The following is a 21,776-nucleotide window of genomic DNA, read 5'->3' as shown; positions in this document are numbered from 1 at the left end:
GCTTTCATCATTGTGACACTTTGTACAGGGCATTGTAGATTCAAGCCATTCACGTATAATCTGTTTGCAGTTATAAAATGTTTTTACTACCTCATGAGTCAGAGCGCAGCAGGCAGTAAGTGTGAAAAGAGGAAAAATATTGTGTTTGCTGGAAGGAATTGGAAAGGTCAGCTTGACCACTTCTAATAAGGAGGCAGGCCTGGTCCTAATAAGAAGGCAGATGCAGATTAGGTAACAGCTCCAGAAGATAAATTAGAGGAGGTGAGAGAATCTCACTGTCCCATGTATCATCTATTGACAACAGGCCAGTTCTCAACAAGTCTCTGGAGCTTGAGGGCAAAGAAAGTTGAGGGTGTGGCAAAAGTCCTAAGTAACATTCTCTTTTATTCCTTGTCCTATTTCATTAAGAACTATTTTAAATTACAGTAGAAAATTAGTTATTGCCGCAATGTACCTTTTACATAATTCTTCCCTTTTACAATTTTTATCCTAGCCAATGGATAGTCAGCAGTCTCAGATATTATTCTTTCTTTGGACAGCTTCTTGCACCTCTGCAGGCTTTCTCTGTAGTCTCTCTTTCTATCAGGCTAAGCTTGACAGCTGGTTGTATGTCATGGGGCCTGGGTTTGGGTTTTCTGTGTGAGCAAACCAATCTGTAAATCAAACATGTAACCTGTTTTCAGTTGCAGACAGTGGCAGTTAGTGCAACATCTGCCTATCTCCAATGCACATCTGCAGCCCTCTTTTAGGTACAGAGGATCGGATGCCTTCCATATCATCACACAGATGGTTGGAAAAACAGGATCTGATTATTACCTTGCTACTCTGGAGGGCACAGTAATATCTCCCATGGAGGCCTTTGATATGTCACAGGCCATTAAGGGTGTACTCGCCTGATTTGCTCCTGCGACTAACTCGTGGATCTGAAAAGAACAACCGAGGGAAATACTGCCTCGACATGCCACAAGACGAGAAGATAATAATTACAACACCTGGAAAATAAAAAGTTATCTGATAAAATACCTTCAGAAAAGATGGAATGTTTTACTACTTGCTTGTGAATATGTTGTTTGTTAAGCACCTTGGGAATTGTTTTAATGTTATTTAGTTTGGTTAAATGCCTAAAATGAAATTGTATGTCATAGACCTCTTCTCCTCTTCTTTCCTTTACCTCTCACACCTCTTTCATTGCACTTCACCACACGCACCACAGTGTGTACATAAACATGGACTTGTCTTTTGTTTATCTCTTTTGTTTTTACCTTTCAATTTCGTCCGATTTAAAACACTGAAATGTTGCCCTCTCAGAGGTGAGGTGTAAGACCAATGCACAAGCTGACATTGTGCTGCTGGTGGATGGCTCCTGGAGTATCGGACGTCTCAACTTCAAGACCATTCGAGCCTTCATCGCCCGTATGGTGGGAGTCTTTGACATTGGCCCTGAAAGGGTCCAAATCGGTGGGTGTACCCAGAATTAGCGCAGTTACAGTCAACTGGTTATTACTAATACAACAAAAAGAGGTCTCTTTGCATTTGTATAATAAATGTTTTTGTGGTGTCTTCAGGTCTTGCTCAGTACAGTGGCGACCCAAAGACTGAATGGCACTTGGATGCTCATCAAACCCGGGACTCTCTCCTGGATGCTGTAGCTAACCTGCCCTACAAGGGAGGAAACACCCTGACTGGTATCTATTTATTTAAAGTGGCAGCAATGCCACTTTGACTTCTACAAGCACAGTAGTACATTTTTATAATGTGCGACTATCAGGATGAAAAATGAACATTGATGTCTTCATTGCAGGTCTGGCTTTGAACTATCTACTCCAGAACAATTTCAAAGAGAACGTCGGGATGCGACCCAACTCTAGAAAGATCGGTGTGTTGATCACTGATGGCAAATCCCAGGACGATGTCATCCTCAACTCTCAGAACTTGCGCGATCAGGGCATTGAGCTCTATGCCATCGGTAAGTGAAGATCAGTTCTGTGTGTCTGCACAAACTCATTGTATAAAGTCAGAATGTCTTATGTTTTAAAGGGCTGATGACTACTGTCTACCTTATTGCTCTTTAGGTGTGAAGAATGCTGATGAGAATGAGTTGAGGTCCATTGCCACTGATCCAGATAGTATTCACATGTACAACGTTGCTGACTTCTCCTTCCTGCTGGACATCGTTGACAACCTTACTGATAACCTCTGTAACAGTGTCAAGGGTCCAGGTATGTATGAGCTTACATCAAAGTATGCACACATCTGACTGATCAAAGTAAAGGAATTACTGTGGAACAGTACACCGGATTGCAAGGACAGACGCCAACTGCTCAATTCCTAGACATTTGATAAGCAGTACAAATATGGTGTATACAGTTACATGTCTGGCCCACCATGGAAAGCAACACCAGAAGCAAAGAACCAGCCAAGCTTTTGGAAATTATTGCAAATCTATTATTTTCTTCTTCCCTTAATATTCTTTCTGCCTCCCTGGAATAGGAAATTGTCTGCTCCCTAATCAAATTAAAGAGCTGCTATTGGAATCTGTAGGGGAACTCCTTGGAGAGGATGTGGCTTTATAGTCTCGATGAGTGCTGTGGCGTGTACAAGGTTCTGTTAGGACTTGTTACTAAATAGGCTTTTATCTGTTGCCACATTTATTTATTTTTTCTAGTTTCCTTGTTTATAACCCGAATATCAAATAACCATGAAACTTCTCACAAATGTATAGTTTATGAGAAATGCATGATGGTGGAACAGTCATGCTTTTGCATGACGATGTATAATGTTCACTGTGATGGCCTATATTACAGTTTCTGTCTTTTGATGCTTTCACCTGAATAGGAGGTGCACCCGGTGCTCCAACTGACCTGGTGACATCAGAAGTGACTCACCAGTCCTTCCGAGCCACCTGGACCGCCCCTGAAGACCCGGTGGAGAAGTACCGCGTGGAGTACGTGACTTTGTCTGGACGCCCACAACAGGTATACCTGCCACATACAGTACAATGATGAAAAACATCTCAACTTTCACTAATATAATCACACAAAATGTTTTAGCTCATCTTCCTGTGTGGGTGTTGAGGGGATGTTGGCTTTAATGTGTCCTGACCCACTGATTCAGAGACTAATTGGAAACTCATTTAAACTTTAAACTTCTATTTCCAGCCTCCTGTTTGTGTTGGCCTCTCACTGTTTGGGTGTCTAATTACGTTACGATCTGACACAGGGCAAGGAAACAAAAACACACAGCCCTCAGTTTAGAGGATTAGAAAGCAAATAATGACTTTGTGAGTGATAGCTCCATTGGCCAGCAGGGGCTTGGCTCCACGTCAGTGTGTGGAATAGATGCATTTGTGGTGTCTGAATCTAATTACATGGAGGAGATGTTTGTTTTTGGTCCAGCTCCCATGGTTTTGTTTAATAGTGAACATAGTGTATGAGATTTTATTGTTGTTTATGGATCTGAAAGTGAAGCACATGCTGAGTTTTAGTCCAGTAAAAACTTGTCAGATGGATTTCTGGAGAGCTTTACAAAATACTCAAGTCAATCCAGTAAACACATAGAGCTTTTGATTGTTGTGCTAAATTGATTATCACACCTTACCACTGTACTATATGAGACTGCAAAATATATATTCACACATGTATACATAAGGTATTGATCCAGAATATTTTCAGAAAGTATCTATAGACACTCATCGAATAAAAGCTTTGTATCAAAGACACTGCAAAATCAAATTCAAGACTCTTACAGATGACTCCTTTAGCTGCGATTTTCTAACTATCCCCTCTGTATTAGGTGTTTGTGGATGGCACTGAAACCACAGTGGTTCTTCAGAGCCTCAACCCTCTGACGGAGTACCTGGTCAATGTCTACTCAGTGGTGGGAGAGGAGAGCAGCGAGCCTCTCAAAGGAACTGAGACCACACGTATGTCTTCTCTTTCTGGCTTTTTTGGCTTACATCTAGGCCCGTCAATTTGATTTAAAGAGATCCACTTATAAAAATCCATATAGGGTGAAAGATGTCAGTGGGAATGTAAACTACCTAAACTAAACTAACAAAAATAATAAATAATTGTCTGACTGGTCTTTGATCATTAGTCGTAGATGTGACCATTTCCCACTTAAGGAAACCAAGATAAATGTGGGTGTCAAAGAACAGTAGTTTAAATTTCATCAGGTTTAGAGCACTCATGACGTATAATGGCATAATAGAAATTGTATGCACTCAGTGACTGTGATTCCTGCGTTGTCTCCATTACTAAACGTTCAAAGGTAATATATATATATATTCTTAGTCTTGTTTATGAAACCATATGTGGCTGCAAAAAGATAGCAATAGTAAATCTTAATTGGATGTAAATTCAAAGGCACTTTACACGATTACACTGGGGTTCAAGCGCAATTTGGACTTTTTTCTTTGTTTTTTTTAAGATGTTGTTAATTTCTGTTTTACTGGTGTTCTTTCTAGAGTGGCAGAGATTTAATAGTGTTATATAGTATCTATAAAAGCACATGTAAAACAGCACTGATGTTGAGATGCACAGTGTGAATGGCATACAAATAGGTCTGAGAAACTGTCTGCAATCAAATAAACATTTAAAAGAAGTTCTTTGAAGGATTCCCTGTTAGTGTAGATGTATATTTGCTAAATTGAATATTTCCCTCAGTTTTACTGTGCCATGTGTTGCCTTTAACATCATTGCCTGGCTATCTAGTGCCCCTGACTGCTGTGAGGAGCATGGACATTTATGATGAGCAGACCACCACCATGCGGGTGAGATGGGAGGAGGCGGTGGGTGCTACTGGTTACATGCTGCTCTACAGTGCCATCAATGCCACTCAGCCCACCCTCGAGCAGGAGGTAAGAGACATCACCGGAACACTGAGAACACAGTGTGAGTGAATGAAAGGGCATACGGCCAATCAGCTGTGGATATAAAAAATGAACATATGCACATGTTTATGGGTGTACACATGCTTGCATGCACTCATATGCACTGTACACACACAAACACACCTCTATACACTGTAAGTGACCAAACACTTCAATCTGCTGTCAGCAGTTCTTGACAAAATACAGACGTCACACACTGAAATCACATAACAAAGCCACCAGTGTTCGCCTCACCATTCAGCACACAAGGCAAAAGGGAAAATACAGAGAAACATTGTTGGTCACAAAGGGCTGGGTGAACCATGAGCTCACTCTGCCAAGGGAACATCATCATTTGTTCATAAGGTGTCAAACCCAGTGGGTCGTAACCGGAATCGGCAGATGTGCTGCAACCAGAATATTTCTCCCACTCTTCTCATCCAAATGTCTCTATCTAAGTCACTGAGGAGTCCCTGTCATCCACTTCCCCTCTGACCCTATGTTGTTGGTATGGTCTGGTCCTGTTGCAGATCAGAGTGGGAGGAGATACAACTGATGTCCAGCTGGTGAAGTTACTCCCAAACACGGCTTACTCACTCTCCCTCTTCGCCCTGCATGGAGAGTCAGCTAGTGAACCACTGACCAAGCAGGGAGTCACCCGTATGTACTTTTTATTATGTAGCACATACAGTATTTCATGAAGCTGATATAGTGTGTTTAATGATTATATCTGACAGTAGGTTTATGGGGGCCATTGTGGACTCAACATTGTCTTTAAAAATACTTAACTATAATCCTGAAACTAACACTGACCATCTGCCCCGTTTTCAGTGCCCCTGCCACCTGCGGGCAAACTGACAGTTCGTGACGTCACCCACAGCACCATGAGGCTTATTTGGGATGCTGCGCCTGGTCTTGTTCGCAAGTACCTCGTCACCTACAAGCCTGAGGAAGGAGATGCTAAAGAAGTGAGTTCAATCCTGCTTAGCTCTTCTTTTCCTACTAAAGCCATAGAATACATGTAAACGTAAAGTTGTTAGCAGACTATGTTTTTACTAGTCCTATGTTTTCCTTACAAAGTTTTATTGCCTGTTGGCTGTTTGAGCCATTAGCTTTGATGGTGATTAATTTATATAAATATTTTTCACTGATCCCTTTATGTTTTAGCTGAGACCACATAATGGAGATTGCAGCTGGTTGGATGGAGTTTAGGGAATGTTTTGGAGTCCAGTGAAAAGATTATGAAACTATCAGAATATGTTTTTTGCGGGGGTTAAAGGGTGGATTGGACAGCTACTTTATGGTTGCATGTCCCCTTTTAGGAGTTCTTGGGCTACAGCAGCAAACTCTGTGGTCTGCTTTTTGCTACTTCCTTTGCCATAAATCAGGTGGAGGTGATCCTCAAAGCTCCATTGATGGAAACACACATGTGAAAGTGACTCATGAGCGGAGGATGCAAAAAATCACAGCGTAGGGAGGAAAAGCTTACTGCTCAGAAAGTAGCAGAATGTCATGTTTGACCTAATGGATTATGTGATAGAGCCCAACAAGTGACAGTATGCAACTCACAACACAGACAATATTCCCTCTGCTGTTCCAGAGAGGCAAGTACGGTGTCTTCTAAGACTTATAACTCAAATTATAATGCAAAAGATGAGACAAACATACAGCAACTATTCAAGTTAATGGGTGTTCAGAATGAATCCCTGAAATTTAATTTCTTGAAATTCAGCAAATAAAACATAATAGAATCAAGAGCAGTGAAAGCGGTGTGGTGTTTCCTTTAAGTATTCCAGGTGGGGTTTTTTGTGCAGCTTTTTTGTTTTTGTTGCTTGTCTTGTTTGTTCCCATTCTCTGGAAACAAGCACAGTTTCGTACCTTCTGGTCAAATGTCCTACGTGTCTTATTAGGAGCACATTCCTTCTGTTGCCAGCATTTCTGGAAACTCGGAATTAAAGTGTTGCAAGTCTTGGCAAAACATGGCTGAAGAGAAAAACATCTGACGTTCTATGTACTTTCACAGATCATTATAAATATTTTCATTAATGATTTTGTGTAATAATATTTAACAAGCGTGTTTGATTGTTCTACAGCTGGAAGTGGATGGAAGTGTGACCACCAGACAATTGGACAACCTGATTTCACAGACTGAGTATGCCCTGACTGTTACTCCCATCTATGATGAGGGACCTGGTCAGCCGATGTTAGGAAATGCAATCACTGGTAAGACAAAAAATTGTCATTATTGTGGATAATGGGCACTGTCCCAGGGTTGATTCTACCTAACTTCTCTCCAACTATTCTTTAGATGTGGTTCCTGCCCCAAAGAACCTGCGATTCTCAGAAGTTACCCAGACTAGCTTCAGAGCCACTTGGGAGCACGGAGCTCCTGACGTGGCTATGTACCGCGTTGGCTGGACCAAGAAGGGAGATACTAACTTCCAATATGTAAGAGAAAACCAGCTGTCCCAGATGTTTACATCCCTAATAATTCATGCAGGTATTTTTTGGACGAGTCCCATAGAAGTGCTTTGGTGATGCTTTGAAAAAGACCTCCAGTGGAGCCAGGCGGAACATCTAAAAAACAGACTTTTTGCACCAATCTAATTATCATCACTCTAATATGGATCTTGTGTTGCTTGCCTTTGGTTTTTATTGGCTAGAAGCACTTTCCCTCATGCTGTGATTGTGTTTTCCTCATCAGGCCATTCTGAACAGTGATGAGACAACCCACGTTCTGGAGAACTTGGAGCCAGACTCGCCCTATGATGTGTCTGTCACAGCAATCTATCCAGATGAATCAGAGAGCGAGGATCTGCTGGGCACTGAGAGGACATGTAAGATGCACACCCCAGCAGCTCTGTGATGACAACTGAACAATCACTTTAGTTAACACTGTTTTGTTTCAGTTGCTTGACAGAACCTCTGTTGGATCTTTGATTTAAAGCCTGACCAATGATTAACCTTTCGATTTTACCCATTGGAAATATGCTGAGTGAAATTTTGAGCAAAGGGTATGCCCATTGTGCCTTTCTATTTCTGCCTCTAGTGCCTATAGGGTCCACGCATGATGGTAACAGACGTAAGTATATTTGTGGTAAAGCAAGAGGATGCTTTTTCTTTCAAGTGATGAAAGCATGTTATTATTTCAACCAGTCATCAGCACTTTTGTTCATTGTACAACCATCATTCCATCATCAAGCAAGGCCCTTAACCCATCCACCGCTCTAGTGGTGCTGTGATGCACCTGACACAGCTGATTTTATTATGTCTGTCTGTCCTTGTCTGTGTTTGTCCCATACCATTCATCCCATGGCTGTTCCTTAATCTGTCAGTCAAATGACAAATTAAATGGCTGAAGATAGATTTCAACCATGCATGCTTTGCAAAACAGGGACTTGAATCCTTGTTAAGAAGCCCATTCCATCAAAAACAAATCCACCAACCCCTTTCCCCATTTTTTTTTTCACGAATCCATATTTTTTTTCCAAAAAAACAAAATCCCAGAGGAAGGATTGTCTTTTCTTCTTTAAAGCTGCAATCCTTGATACAAATCAGTTGGTAAAGCTGCTTGGTTTTACCATAAAGTGCATGTGAATTATAATAGATGTAAATGAACTAATATTTGATGAAAAATGAGCATTTCAAGACATTCAAGACAGAGTAGACATTTTAACATAAGCTGACCAACGTATCAAGGACGTGTGTCTTTAAAAGATATTTTCAAGGAAATCCACTGGAAAAAGTGCTTTTACTACATATAACGGATATACGTACATATTGACATGGTTGTAATTTCTATATGTGCATGTGCGTGCGTTTTCCAGTACCTAATGGGCCTCCCACCAACTTGGTTGTGTTCAACGAAACCACCACCACTCTAAACGCTAGGTGGGATCCAGCTCCAGGCCGCGTCCAGAACTACAAGATCACTTACGTCCCCACAGCTGGAGGCAGGAGCCAGACTGTAAGTCACACAACAGACCAACACACTGCTTTGTGTAGCTATCATGTTTATATAAAATGAACGTAAGACATATAGTATTAATTTATAAGGTTTATGTATAATTTCTAAACACCAAAGATCAGATTGAGGGTTTAGTAAAAAAAAAAGCATTTAGGGAGACATGCTCTGGTAGTTTAATGGCAAAGGAGAAACACAAGTTATAATTTAAACTGAATAATCTGTAAAAGGAAATACAGCAGTATCAGCAGCACTAGACATTTAAATATTAGCTACTTACTCCTTAATCGTCTTATCCTTGCCTTCTTTACTGGTCTTAAGTCTAGCATTACTTAGCCAGGCAAACTGCTGTTCATGGCTTGAGCTTTAACTCAATCACTTGATTTGCTTCTTCCTCCAGAGCGTATTTGGCTACAAGAAATATATGTGCAAAGCTTAACTCTGCCACTGCTATTGCATTATTTTAGTTTATCCAAAGTCAAATCTCTTAATCTTTTGTTTAGATATGGCAGCATTAATGTGGACAAAACCCTTCCTAGTTTTTCTCAATATTTCCTGACACTGCAGACAGTCTCCTACTGGTCATGCATTTTTTGGCTGCCTTACTGAATGTGCAAAAGACTTTTTGGATGACAGTTGAATATTTTGGTTTCAATTTGCTGTCAGACATTTTCTCTTTGCTTACATAAGCAAGACTTAAAAGCAAGTGTGCTAAATGGTGCTTATTGCACAAGCCCATACACCAGACTACAGACTAATAGGCACGCAGATAAGCTGTGAAACAACCCCTTAAATCAATGTTAGATGTTCCAGACAACTTTGGTAAAATATATTTGATCCACACTACTTGGCATTTATGGGTTGTGAGAAGTTGCTTAAGAGAGATAAAATTTAGACGTCGTAAAAAGTTGACACATTTTTAGGGCTGATAATTTAACAGCTCTATTATATGGGGAGACAGTGAACAGATACTTCAGAGATTAAACTTTGCTGGTTCACATGCAGCCTGTGCAAGTTTGTGTGTTCTAAGTGCTGCACAAAGTTGCTGCGCTCACAAATCTGGCTATTGGTTTGCTGTTCTTTCACCTATTTTAATAAGGTCATATGACATTCAACATGTGTCATACAGAGGTTTTGTGCAGAATTCAGCCACGACTCAGCTGGTGTTACATAGGTCCTTGGTTGACCATTACTTTCCCTTTTAACACAAGGTGGAATGTTTTCCTCTTTAGTACTTTATATTGCCTGAGAGATATCTCACTGAAAGGTTGATGGAAAACTGGAAGCTAACAAGCTAGCATCAGCCAAGCTGTCTTGGTTCCCTGTCAGGATGTCAACAAGTATAGCTAACCAAGAGAGTTTTGCATTATTTCGTCTGGGACAACAAGTCTGTTTTCGGAAATGTCAGACACACATTTTGTACTTGTGTACAAGAAAACAACTGCGGTGCTAAATTACAAAACTTCCTTCCGTTTGTTTTCCCTTTTTTTTGTTTTTGCTGATAAAAGAAAAAATGAATCAGCCAGTTGGTCGAGAGACAGAGCTTTAAGTGATTAAAGAAATCCACAGAGTAGTAAAGAGGACATAAACGCACAGGCGCCTACAATATCATGCCCTAATCCACATGGAAACACACAGCCAGAGAAATGTAGTAAATTCCTCACCAGTCACCACTGTTATGACAAGACATCCAACTGTTTCAGCCATCAGCGTACAGATTTACCTTGGCCAGTGTGCTGTGTATTAATCAAGTCCAAACAGACTCAGAACTATTCCTCCTCTGAAATGTTGACGGTCTTGTAGTTTTCAGGTAGAATTCCTTCCATCAAATTACTGACATCAATTTAAGGCACCCATGGAGAGTTGTTAAACTCTTTAACCCATCCAATAAACAGATCAAATACCTTTTCCCTTAGTGTATACTGGATTTGCTAAAGGCTGTTGAAAGCTATAGCAAGACAGATGCATTTTGTAGAAAATGCTAATGCATTTCAAAGAGAATGAAGAACTTAGTTGCATTTTACTGTAACCAACTAAACTAGTAAACAATTGTTTGACTGGCTAAATTCATCATGTCTACGGGGCGCCTAGTAAGCTCACCTGGTAGAGCATGCGCTCAATGCACAGAGGCTTTGTCCTCGCCGCAGCAGCCACAGGTTCAATTCCGACTGGCGAGCCTTTGCTGCATGTCATTCCCCCTCTCTCTCACCTTTCAGGTCTAAGCTGTCCTGTCAAATAAAGGCCTAAAAATGCCACAAAAACAAAATCATGGCGTCTACAATGAATATGATCATCTTGGGTTTGAAAACATTTGACAGCATCACTGACAGCTTTAACAAAGTCATACGAATATAAATAAAAAGATACAAACCAAGGAAGCTAACATGTATTCTTCACCAACTAGACCCAGATTGGAGGGAAGAAAACTACTGTCCTGCTTCCAAAGCTGATCCCTGACACTGAATACTCCATCACCGTGGTGGCGGTCTACGCCAAAGGAATCAGCATGGAACTGAACGGCCCTGGAAAGACCAGTGAGTTGTGCTTCTCTTTGGTTGCTCCCAAATGACAAGTGATAACAATGAGACCTTATGATTAATACAGTTGTAGTAGCACACTCATGGAAATTCTCTCAGAGAATTTCAGCTTACAGACACTGTTTGGGTATGACAGTTCAACTCTATCATACTTTTATTTTACCCCAGAGCCTTTGGGCGGTGTTAGGAACCTGCGGGTCACTGACCCCACTACCAGCACCTTGAATGTCCTTTGGGAGGCTGCTGAAGGCAACGTGCGTCAGTATAGGATCTTCTATGTCCCTGCAGCTGGAGGAGAGGAAGAGATGGTAAGCTAGAAAATAGTTCTAGAGCATTAGACAATGTGTAAATGTGCTTCCCTTCTATAATCACAATACGGTCATACCTGTAGGCCAGAGCACAACCTGATGTATGTCTTATTATACTTCTGCCCAGGTCCAGGTATCAGGCAGCACCTACAACACTGTGCTGAAGAACCTTCAGTCTGATACTGTCTACACAGCGACTGTGGTTCCGGTCTACTCCGCTGGAGAGGGACAACGCATGTCTGAGAATGGCAAAACCTGTAAGAACTGCATGCATATAATCATTGGTGTCGGCCACAAGTTGCAATGGTGATCCATGTAGAAATATTTAGGAGCAGTGGTGACATCCTTGGAAGACAGCTTTCAGGGTTTATAATAGCCCATGCAGCCTGAGAAGAGGACCTTTGAGAATGACAAACTGCATGACGGCAGTGGGATTTCAAGAAAACCAATCATGTACATCCAAAATGAACTTACTGGCCTCAGTTGCTGGCTCGCTGTTACTGTGTGTCAGGATCATTCAAAGAGGCAGCCATTTATAACTGATGTGTTTCAGATCATCCCATTCCTTTTACAAGCTGTGAGCCAAGCCGAACTGATCAAATGTCATTTGGTTCTCAAGAGGTGAATTATTTACTTAATTGACACCTTACATGTAAAATGTAACGTAAGACATAAGATAACATGACAGTATTAAGCTCAGTCAGCTTAGTTTGAACTTCATTGAAGAACACAGATTTTTCCATTTTTTTTCAACAATTTCAAACCAACAATCTCTGCTGGGAATGAGTCAGCATTTTGTGGGGTGATTGCGTAGGAAGGAATTCCTCCGGGTTGGCAGCATTATAATGGTGTATCCTCTCTTTACCGTAATATTGTCCATTTATAGGGTGGAATGAAGGGTAGTGGTAAGGGATAATGGTTAGGCTGGGTAATGGGGGAGGGGGTATATTGAGTAATTGGCTTTCCTTTGGGAAAAAGCAACAGAAACGGGGTTAGAAATGAATGGAGAGCATTATATGTTTTATGGCTCGCAACTCACTTGGCTAAGGTCATGCTCCATGCCTGCTACCGTTACCCCCATTTTCCCTTCTGAAGCAATGGTCCTTCATGTTCTGTGGCTTTTTTTCCTAGAAATGTTAACCAAACTATTATACAGTATAGTATATCAGATCATTTTGCTAAAAAACCTTTTACAGCTAACCTTGTAACTTTGTTGCCTCTGACGAATTTATTGTCATCTCCATTCAAACTGGAGTGCCTTCATTTATTCTCCCCTTTTCATGCAGTTTAAGGAAGGATCTGCTACTCACTATTTGAGCTAACTTTGCAAGCCGCTGACAGTTAATTGTGCCTTAAAACTCAAAGCAGCTTTCTGGGCAACAGGCTTTGGTTTGTGTAACTTTAAAGTACGGAAGCTCACTCACTGCGTTTTTCCCCTGCATTTATGGGGTTTAATAGGGAGCGGCACAAAGCTTATAAACATCTGCTTTGGTGTTTTAGAAGGCAAGCTTCACACAGGGCTGTGATACACCTTGTGTATCCTTTTCATTAACCTTCAGGGCACTGAAAGGAAGTGTCCTGTTGATAGCAGTATTGCTAAATAATGTCTTAAACTTGTCTCCGTTGGTTGCTGGCCAGTATTGTCCCATTTCATTGAAGTTTTCTCATGTAGATGTTTGATTGTTCTGGCTGTTCAAAACCTAATCCAGACCATGTTGGGTTAAATGAGACAAAGGGAGAATGTGTGTGTAATTGATGATTTTAGCATCAAATTTACTGAAATCTGTCCATTCCCCAATTATGATTACTTGACCTTAACAATCTGTTTTGTCTCCTCTTCCTTATGTCATCCCCTCTCGCAATCTATCTTCCCAATCTTTACAAACCACTTGATTTGCTGGCCTTCAACCTCACCCTGCATCACTCTTTCCACTTTGTCTAACGTTCCTCTCATTAATCTTCTTTCCACTTTGTACCCTTTTTTTTTTTTGCTTTACCTTAACCCTAATCCTCACCTAACCTTTCACTTCCTCATCTTTAACCACCGTCTTGCGTCCAAACATTCCTGACTTGGCAGTGGAGCGTAGCCCCGTCAGGAACATCCAGGTTTTCAACCCTACTACCAACACTATGAATGTTCGCTGGGAGGCTGCCACGGGCCCAGTCCAGCAGTACCGGGTGGTCTATGCTCCTCTGACTGGCGCCAGGCCCTCTGAGTCGGTGAGTTTTCATTCACTGTGTGGGAAGAAGTGTAATATAGCACATATGCATAAAAAGACATTTACACCCATAACTACAACTACTTTTTTATTGTCTTATCACAGCCCATCAGTTGCCATCTTATTGCTTACGGCATCATGCACATCTTAAATCATGCATTATACACACACAAACACTGAGGGTTTGATAAAAAAAGAGGAGAATTAGAGCACACCAGTGTGGAGGTGTGAGCACATGTTGCCCAAGCAACAACCAATTAAAATATCTATCTATCTACCAGTTTACTGTTTAACCATATGTGATTAGGAATCAAAGCAGCCTCATCCATTAGTCTGTTCACCAAATGGTCTACGTATATGTGAGTGTTTGTATTGTACGCATGCATGTGTGCAGTTACTGCCTGCTGAGTTCTTCTCTTTTACGCACCGCTAAAGATTTTAACCAAGTCAGCATTCATTAAATTGCAACTCCCGTTCTTGACACGATATGTGGCATCTGGCACCAGTGTGCCCACATTTTCAGGATTTCTGGGTAGCTAAAAAGAATCCACAAGCAACTTTTGAAGTGTTACTTTGACATGGCGCCATTAGCTCTCTCCAGCATCTGCCAGAAAGATTGGACTATTGAGAACCGTTTCTTTGCTGAGATCCTAATAACATGGTCTTTGAAGAGTGAGGCATATTCCGGTTTATTGATAGAGAGGTGCACATTTATGGCAGGCTCAGGCCTTTTTCCATCACCGGAGCCAATGATGTGCAGCAATGTGGCCTTTTTCAGCTGCCACCATCAAATTTAACACCAGCTGGAGATTTGTAGCATGAATTACCAGCTTTACCGATGTCGCCTGTGATGTTATTTTTTATACGGAGAGTCTCAAGCACTTCAGTAAATTTCTGACATGGACATGGATGGGAGCTTTCTGTAGACAACAGGATATTGTTGCATTCAAATGTGCAATGAAACGATTTTAAGCAGATTCACCAACCCATTTACTGGTCTAACACTCACATGGTGCGTTCTCTCTCTCTTACGTAACCCCCTTCACGACGCACTTTATCCATTTCCATCACACACAAGTGTTCGTCCCTCCCCCCCTTCCTCACTCACTCACAAAGGTTATCACCAGCCCTCAAGGAGTGCTGACCTTACTCTGTCCAACTAAAACCCCTTTCACATCGAGGCCTCAACAAGGGTTGACTTAGTGTTCAAAAGGGTTAATCCACCTTGATCGACGTGGGGTGATTTCAATGGGATTTGCACACGCTATGCATTGCTCCCTGGTTGTGACCCAGGTCGTATCTGAATTGTCATGACCAGGGATCAACCGGTGTTGACTGACTTGGTTTGAATTGACGAAAGAAGGCTGAACACAGGTCAGATAACCCTGGTCCCTTTGGTCCCTTGGCCATTGGTGTGAAAGGGGTATAACTAACCCACAGAGAGAAAGAGAGAGTGGGGAGGAGGTGGCCCCTACAGTATATAATCAGCTGTTGTCAGTGTCAGACTAAATAGCGCTGCAGCTGTCACACATCAAAGCATTATTAGGCTCTTCCTTTCACTTAGTGCTGACATCAAGGGGCCGTTGAGTGTCAGAGGGAGTGTACGACACAAACAGCTGTCAGGAGAGGGAAAGGTCTTGTGCACCCCTACACAAATTGCTCAGGTTTCTTAGAAAATAAACACATTTGCTATGATCTTTGTTTTATTTTACTGATAGGTTTAGGTCTCAAGTTTAAACATACTGCACTGAAAGTGCCTATTGTGTCTATTCCTGACATGCTCGGTTTCTCTATGCAGGTTTTGGTACCAGGAACCACCACCACGGCCCTACTGCAGCAGCTGCTCCCAGATACAGATTACAATGTTGGAGTGGTTGCCCTGTATAGCGATGGCGAAGGACCTACTATCAGTGACAACGGAAAGACATGTAAGAACCCGGGCCAGTGTGTTTAAAGACCATGTATCATGCTTTTTAGAGTGCAAGTTTAGATCTAGTATAAGTATTTCAGTGATCAACAATTACATTTTTTTAGTACAATCCACAAACACTTTTTCACGTTTCTTCGCTCAGTGCCCCGCAGTGGCCCAAGGAACATGCGTGTATATGACCCCACCACCAGTACCCTCTCTGTGAGCTGGGAACATGCCGAAGGTCCTGTCACGCAATACCGCATCACCTATGCCCAGACCACAGGAGACCCCATCGAGGAATTTGTAAACATGTTTATAATTCCACATAATTACACTGTTGCTTATGGTTTAATAAATGATCTTGTTAGAGTGGCAATTATCCAATTTTTGCCTATAGTCCTAAGTGATAAACAACTCTTCTGAGTAACTAATACAAATATATCTCTAATATGCTCTTGATTTGTTCTTGTATTAATCCTTTTATTTATGTGATATGTGATATGTCTTACAGACTGTAGTACCAGGAAACAGAAACAATGTGATTCTACAGAACCTGGATCCAGACACTCCTTATAACATCAGAGTGACTGCCTTCTATGCGGATGGAGCAGGAGGACAGCTGGAAGGAGATGGACGCACAGGTATGAACTATTTAATCAGTGCGTTCTGTGTGTTTCAACTAATGCAGAGATCATTTAAGGACATGCAACTAAGCAAACTGACAGACAAGTATTAAGGATATCATGCAGTACTGCACACACACATGCACACACCAGAGTGAGGAATCCACAGCAGGAAATCCGTATGGACTGATCCAATGATTAGGATCCTTAACCATTGCACAAAAGAGGAATACGTGAAATTCTTGACTTTTCATGAAGGCCAAACACACCAAGAGCCTTTGCCAGATAATAATTAACTGGCTGTGCTCCAGTGAGAGAGATCTCATGCTTCCAGTGCTGGCCAGTGTCTGCCTAATTTTGCCTTTCAAACAAAAGAAGCTCTATTACATATCGTAATACCACTCCACTCCTTGAGGCAGCTGCTTTTTTTTTTTTTTTTTGATCTCTCTGATATGGTTGATTTATTATCCCCTTGATAATGTTAAGATATTTCAACCATAATTGAAAAGTCATTATGAGCAATAAGCTATAATACAGTAATTACCCTGCTGACAATGCTGAACACACTGAAATTCCATCCCATTGCAATGAAAAGAAGCCTGTGTTGACTGTGCTGTCCCATCTTGTTTCCTACAGTGGGTATGCTCGGCCCCAGGAACCTTCTTGTTTCTGACGAATGGTACACCCGCTTCAGAGTGTCCTGGGACCCCGCCCCCTCCAGGGTTAATGGATACAAGATTATCTACCAGCCTGAAGGTATATGGACAGGTTGTTATGGGAATAAATATGTTAGTTACTGAGAAAATATGTTTTAATGGTTCATCAAGTAACATTTATAAAATCAGAGTTTTTAATATAAACACATATGGAGACATGTTATGTTTATGTCTCCTTTCAGGCTCTGATGAGTCCTTGGAGGTGTTTGCTGGAGATGTGACCTCCCACCAACTGCATAACCTGAAACCTGGAACCACCTATGACCTGAAGGTGCTGGCACAGTACGACACAGGCCTCAGCGCGCCTCTAATTGGACAAGGCACCACATGTAAGCTGATGATGCTATTCATTATTAGTTGACAGGTTTATCTGCACAAAATTAAATGGATGATTCTAGTTTTAACTGCCAATTCATTATCTTGCAAATACGTTTTGTGAAAGAATACAGCTACTAAGAATACTTAGAATACTAAGAATATCGCTTCCCTTTAGTGTACCTGAATGTGACAGACCTCACCACCTACAATGTTGGCTATGAGTCCTTCTGCATCCGATGGACCCCTCACAGAGCAGCCACCTCCTACAGACTCAAAGTCAATCCTATTGACCGTAAGTGCTTTACTCAATTACGCACTATAAAGGCCTTGTTGACGTAGACTTTGAATTAGTTAGATTACTGCAACCTGAATCTGTCTAATCTGTGTTCTCTTCTTTCTTTCTTTCCTCTCTGCTAGCCTCCAAGAGCGGAGCTCAGGAGATCACAGTCAGAGGCTCGGAGAGTAGTCACTGCTTTGATGGCTTGACCCCTGACTCTCTCTACGAAGCCACAGTGTACACCCAAACTCCCAACCTGGAGGGACCTGGAGTCAAAGTAAAGGAGAGAACATGTAAGATGACACCCTCTACGCCAGTTTAATGCTAATGTGTGAGAGGACAGTGCTGTCACATTATTAAGCCTATTGGTAAAAGCTACTGGAACCTCCAATTTATTTTGCGTTACACAAATATGCCCCCCACCACCCACAGTGTAGTATGACCATTCAAATGGTGTGTTTCTGTTTTGGTCTTGCAGTGCCCAAACCAACAGAGGTGCCAACCGAGCCTCCCACCCCCCCTCCTCCAGCGCCATTCCCCCCTGCACTAGATGGTGAGGGGAGCTTTAACATTTGCATCTGTGTGCTGAAACAATAATTCTTATGGTTTAGCTGACATTAAGGCTTTACAGTAACATCATTTTACATGCGCCACAGTGTGCAAAGGTGCCAAGGCAGACCTGGTCTTCCTCATCGATGGTTCCTGGAGTATTGGAGATGATAGCTTCAACAAGGTCATCCAGTTTGTCAAGAGCATGACCGGAGCCTTTGATGTCATCAGCCCTGATGGCATGCAGGTCAGCATAAATCGTGGTGCTACCTTTCATTATTATTTCTCTGTACAGACAGACCTTATGCATGTTTTGAAAAAGGTATTTTGTTTAAATATCAGTCATTATCACTCTCATCATTTTTTGTTCTCTTTGAACAGGTTTCATTTGTGCAGTTCAGTGATGACGCCAAGACAGAGTTCAAGCTGAACACCTACCACGACAAGGGCATAGTGATATCAGCTTTGCAGACTGTGCGCTACAGAGGAGGCAACACCAAGACAGGTACACCACCGAGTGGCATTTTAGCAAACAAAGTGTTAAAAAGAAAATGAATTCTTCAGATTTGATGTTCTTTGTCCTCTCCCCTTCTTCTCATCCTCCTCCTTTACCCAGGCGTCGCTCTGAAGCATGTTTATGAGAAGGTATTCACCTCAGACAGTGGCATGAGGAGGAACGTCCCGAAGGTGCTGGTGGTGGTAACAGATGGACGCTCCCAGGATGAAGTCAAGAAGAGTGCAGAAAAACTGCAGCATTCTGGTATGTGTGGCATTATTAATCATTGTCATTTTGGTGTGCATTATATGTTTTGAATTATCCATTTTCATGTTTGCTCCCAAACTTCGATTTCCTTCAACAGAGCCACAGTTTTATGGCTGATTTAATAAACTGTAATTTAATAACCCCTGCACTGATAAAACTGCCCGCAGTTATTGGAAGCTTAACAATTGTCTTTGTGTTTTTGCCCCCACAGGCTACAGTGTGTTTGTGGTTGGAGTGGCCGATGTGGACATGACAGAGTTGAGAATTATCGGCAGCAAGCCCAGTGAGAGACATGTGTTTGTGGTGGACGACTATGACGCTTTTGCCAAGATCCAGGACAACCTGATCACCTTTATCTGTGAAACAGCCACTTCCAGTAAGGCAGACATTAATATATCACAAAGCCACATTATAGTTTAGTAATTCTGAATTCCAAGACTTGTTTTTTTTATTCATTTACTTATTGTACTTTTTTGTAACTTCTGTTGTGGTTGATTAGTGCACCTGCAGAAGTAACAGGAAGCTCACCCATTGCCGCACATTTCAGCTAATCTTTTGCCAGGAAATGTACAAACAGACATGAATCACTTTCTTTAAGCATTAATCTGTTTTTCTAACCCTTTACAACTTGTTTTCCTGTTTCAGCTTGCCCTCTGATCTACATCAATGGGTTCACAACACCTGGTAAGCATACAGAATCACCTTAGACCTTGCACATGAACTAATCCCTCCAGAGCTTGTTGGCATTAGCTATTATGCTATGCTATAAGAAGGTTTTGCTATTTCTATGCTCTCAACACGTCTCTTGTTTCTATCCCTTACAGGCTTCAGAATGCTGGAAGCTTTCAATATCACAGACCGGACATTCGCTGGCCTAAACGGTGTGTCCATGGAGACGGGCTCTTTCAACAGCTACATTGCCTACAGGCTGCACAAGGATTCCTTCCTAAACCAGCCCACCAAGTAAGAGACTAAATTGTATTTTTATGTGTCAAACAGAGGGAGTGCGAGTCTCACTATGTGCATTTTCCCAGCCTATTGGCCTTATCTCCTGTGAACTATAATCATGACCAGCCCACGGTCATTATTTATAATGATGTTCAATAGCCTCTGTAGTCATAGGGGTTTCCCCAGTGCCCTTTGGCAATGAGCCCACAGCCCTATTTGTTGCAGCTTGTGGAATATAAGGTGCTAGCAGCAACAACAAAACGTGGTCATAGAATTATAAAGTTCCTGGACCAGGCCCTCCTCCCACCAATGTCATGCTGGGAGCAAACAAATCACCCCTGAGTCAAGAGCTTTATCCCTTTATCAGGCCTCAATTAATTGGTGTTAGGCAATTGCAGAACGGAGGAAGTATCCAAACGTCTTCAGCATACTTTAATATGTTTATAATGATGCGTACTTTGTGTGCCTGGGCGCAGCCATTGCCATAATGTGCACAAATGGAAACACTTCGAACTGCATTAAAGGAGAGGGGACAGAAAATACTTTCAATATGTGGGCAATTTCTGCAAGGCCAGCGGAAAAACTGGCAATCATTTACAGGTTCTGTAGCCGATGCGACAGAATGGGTGCTGTATCATTGTAGCAAGACTTAATGGTCTTGGTATTCATTTCTAACACTGATATTCTGACTGCTAGTGTGATGAGGACACAGCTCTGACTCATGACTCATCACAATGTATGTTTTCAACGCTAACAGGGAGATCCATCCAGAGGGTCTTCCCCCATCCTACACCATCATCCTGCTCTTCCGCTTGCTGCCCGACACAGCCTCTGAACCCTTTGATATCTGGCAGATTTCAGACAAAAACAACAACCCTGAGGTCGGGGTCACCGTCAACCGTAAGCCTCACATCCTGTTGTGGCCCTCAGCTGTAGGGGGAAGCTGCTGTACCGTACCCAACATATACACAGCTGTAAACTCATTATTAACATCTTAGGCAGCTTTCTTTCTCTCTGTTACTTAATTTACAGGCAGCCAAAACTAATTCATCTTTGTCAGATACGATAGGTTGTAAATAAGGCATTGGAAGCATTGAAGTAAATATAACCACTGCCCTGAATTACATTCTGATTTTTGATTTGGCTCGACCTTTTTATTCTCTAATAAAAAGCCCTAATTTTTAAATAAGTATCTCTTACAAATGCACGTGGTAAATGCTAGCAAACAATTACGGGCATGGACCTAATCCCTTCTAGCCTTCCCTTTATTCCTCTCCGCTCTCTACAACCATGTGTTCTCTATAGTCCTGTCTGTGCTTTGCGTGCCACCGCATCGTAACACACTGTCAGGGATTCATCAAAGGCTCTTCTCTTTTCAGCTTCCAGCAAAACAATCACGTTCTACAACAAGGACACCAGAGGAGAGATCCAGAGAGCCACGTTTAATGAGGAGCAAGTGAAGCGGGTTTTCCATGGGAGCTTCCACAAGGTAAACACAATGCATGATTCTGTGCTCACCACATAGTGATATTATTTAAGTCTGGCTTTAATAGCACACACTGGGAAGCTTTTGTGGTCACCTGTGGGCTGATTATCCTCTTTAGATCCTTTTAGAAGTTTGTTGTTATATCCTATTGGTTAATTGCCATCTCAGAGTGTCAAAGAGGTTTTTGGGCCCCTTTTTTATGATTTGTCATTAAACTTTGTTTTTTTTAAGTTAATTTGATGAATGGGTGGTGGAGGCTATAAATAAAATTTAAAGAGAGGTTGGA

At 41.8% G+C, this 21,776-nt stretch overlaps 1 protein-coding gene across 1 annotated transcript in view; it reads left to right on the top strand.

Moving 5' to 3' along the window:
* col12a1a (collagen, type XII, alpha 1a) overlaps positions 1-21,776 on the top strand; it is a 56,702-nt gene that overhangs the window by 19,477 nt on the left and 15,449 nt on the right. Inside the window, 33 exon segments of the mRNA XM_039786396.1 lie at positions 1,309-1,458; positions 1,566-1,685; positions 1,802-1,966; positions 2,073-2,219; positions 2,836-2,975; positions 3,793-3,922; positions 4,713-4,858; positions 5,401-5,530; positions 5,702-5,838; positions 6,964-7,093; positions 7,179-7,318; positions 7,575-7,707; positions 8,698-8,837; positions 11,239-11,368; positions 11,540-11,679; positions 11,807-11,936; positions 13,757-13,899; positions 15,697-15,826; positions 15,971-16,113; positions 16,322-16,451; positions 17,070-17,189; positions 17,332-17,478; positions 17,643-17,759; positions 17,885-18,037; positions 18,223-18,297; positions 18,401-18,540; positions 18,675-18,798; positions 18,910-19,053; positions 19,268-19,432; positions 19,702-19,740; positions 19,881-20,019; positions 20,762-20,904; positions 21,384-21,493. Of these exon segments, the coding sequence (XP_039642330.1) occupies positions 1,309-1,458; positions 1,566-1,685; positions 1,802-1,966; positions 2,073-2,219; positions 2,836-2,975; positions 3,793-3,922; positions 4,713-4,858; positions 5,401-5,530; positions 5,702-5,838; positions 6,964-7,093; positions 7,179-7,318; positions 7,575-7,707; positions 8,698-8,837; positions 11,239-11,368; positions 11,540-11,679; positions 11,807-11,936; positions 13,757-13,899; positions 15,697-15,826; positions 15,971-16,113; positions 16,322-16,451; positions 17,070-17,189; positions 17,332-17,478; positions 17,643-17,759; positions 17,885-18,037; positions 18,223-18,297; positions 18,401-18,540; positions 18,675-18,798; positions 18,910-19,053; positions 19,268-19,432; positions 19,702-19,740; positions 19,881-20,019; positions 20,762-20,904; positions 21,384-21,493 (4,370 nt within the window).

Source organism: Perca fluviatilis, chromosome 20, assembly GCF_010015445.1.
Source record: "Perca fluviatilis chromosome 20, GENO_Pfluv_1.0, whole genome shotgun sequence".
Taxonomy (NCBI): Eukaryota; Metazoa; Chordata; class Actinopteri; order Perciformes; family Percidae; genus Perca; species Perca fluviatilis.
Note: the sequence above shows the minus strand (reverse complement) of the source record. Positions and strands in the feature narration are given on the sequence as shown.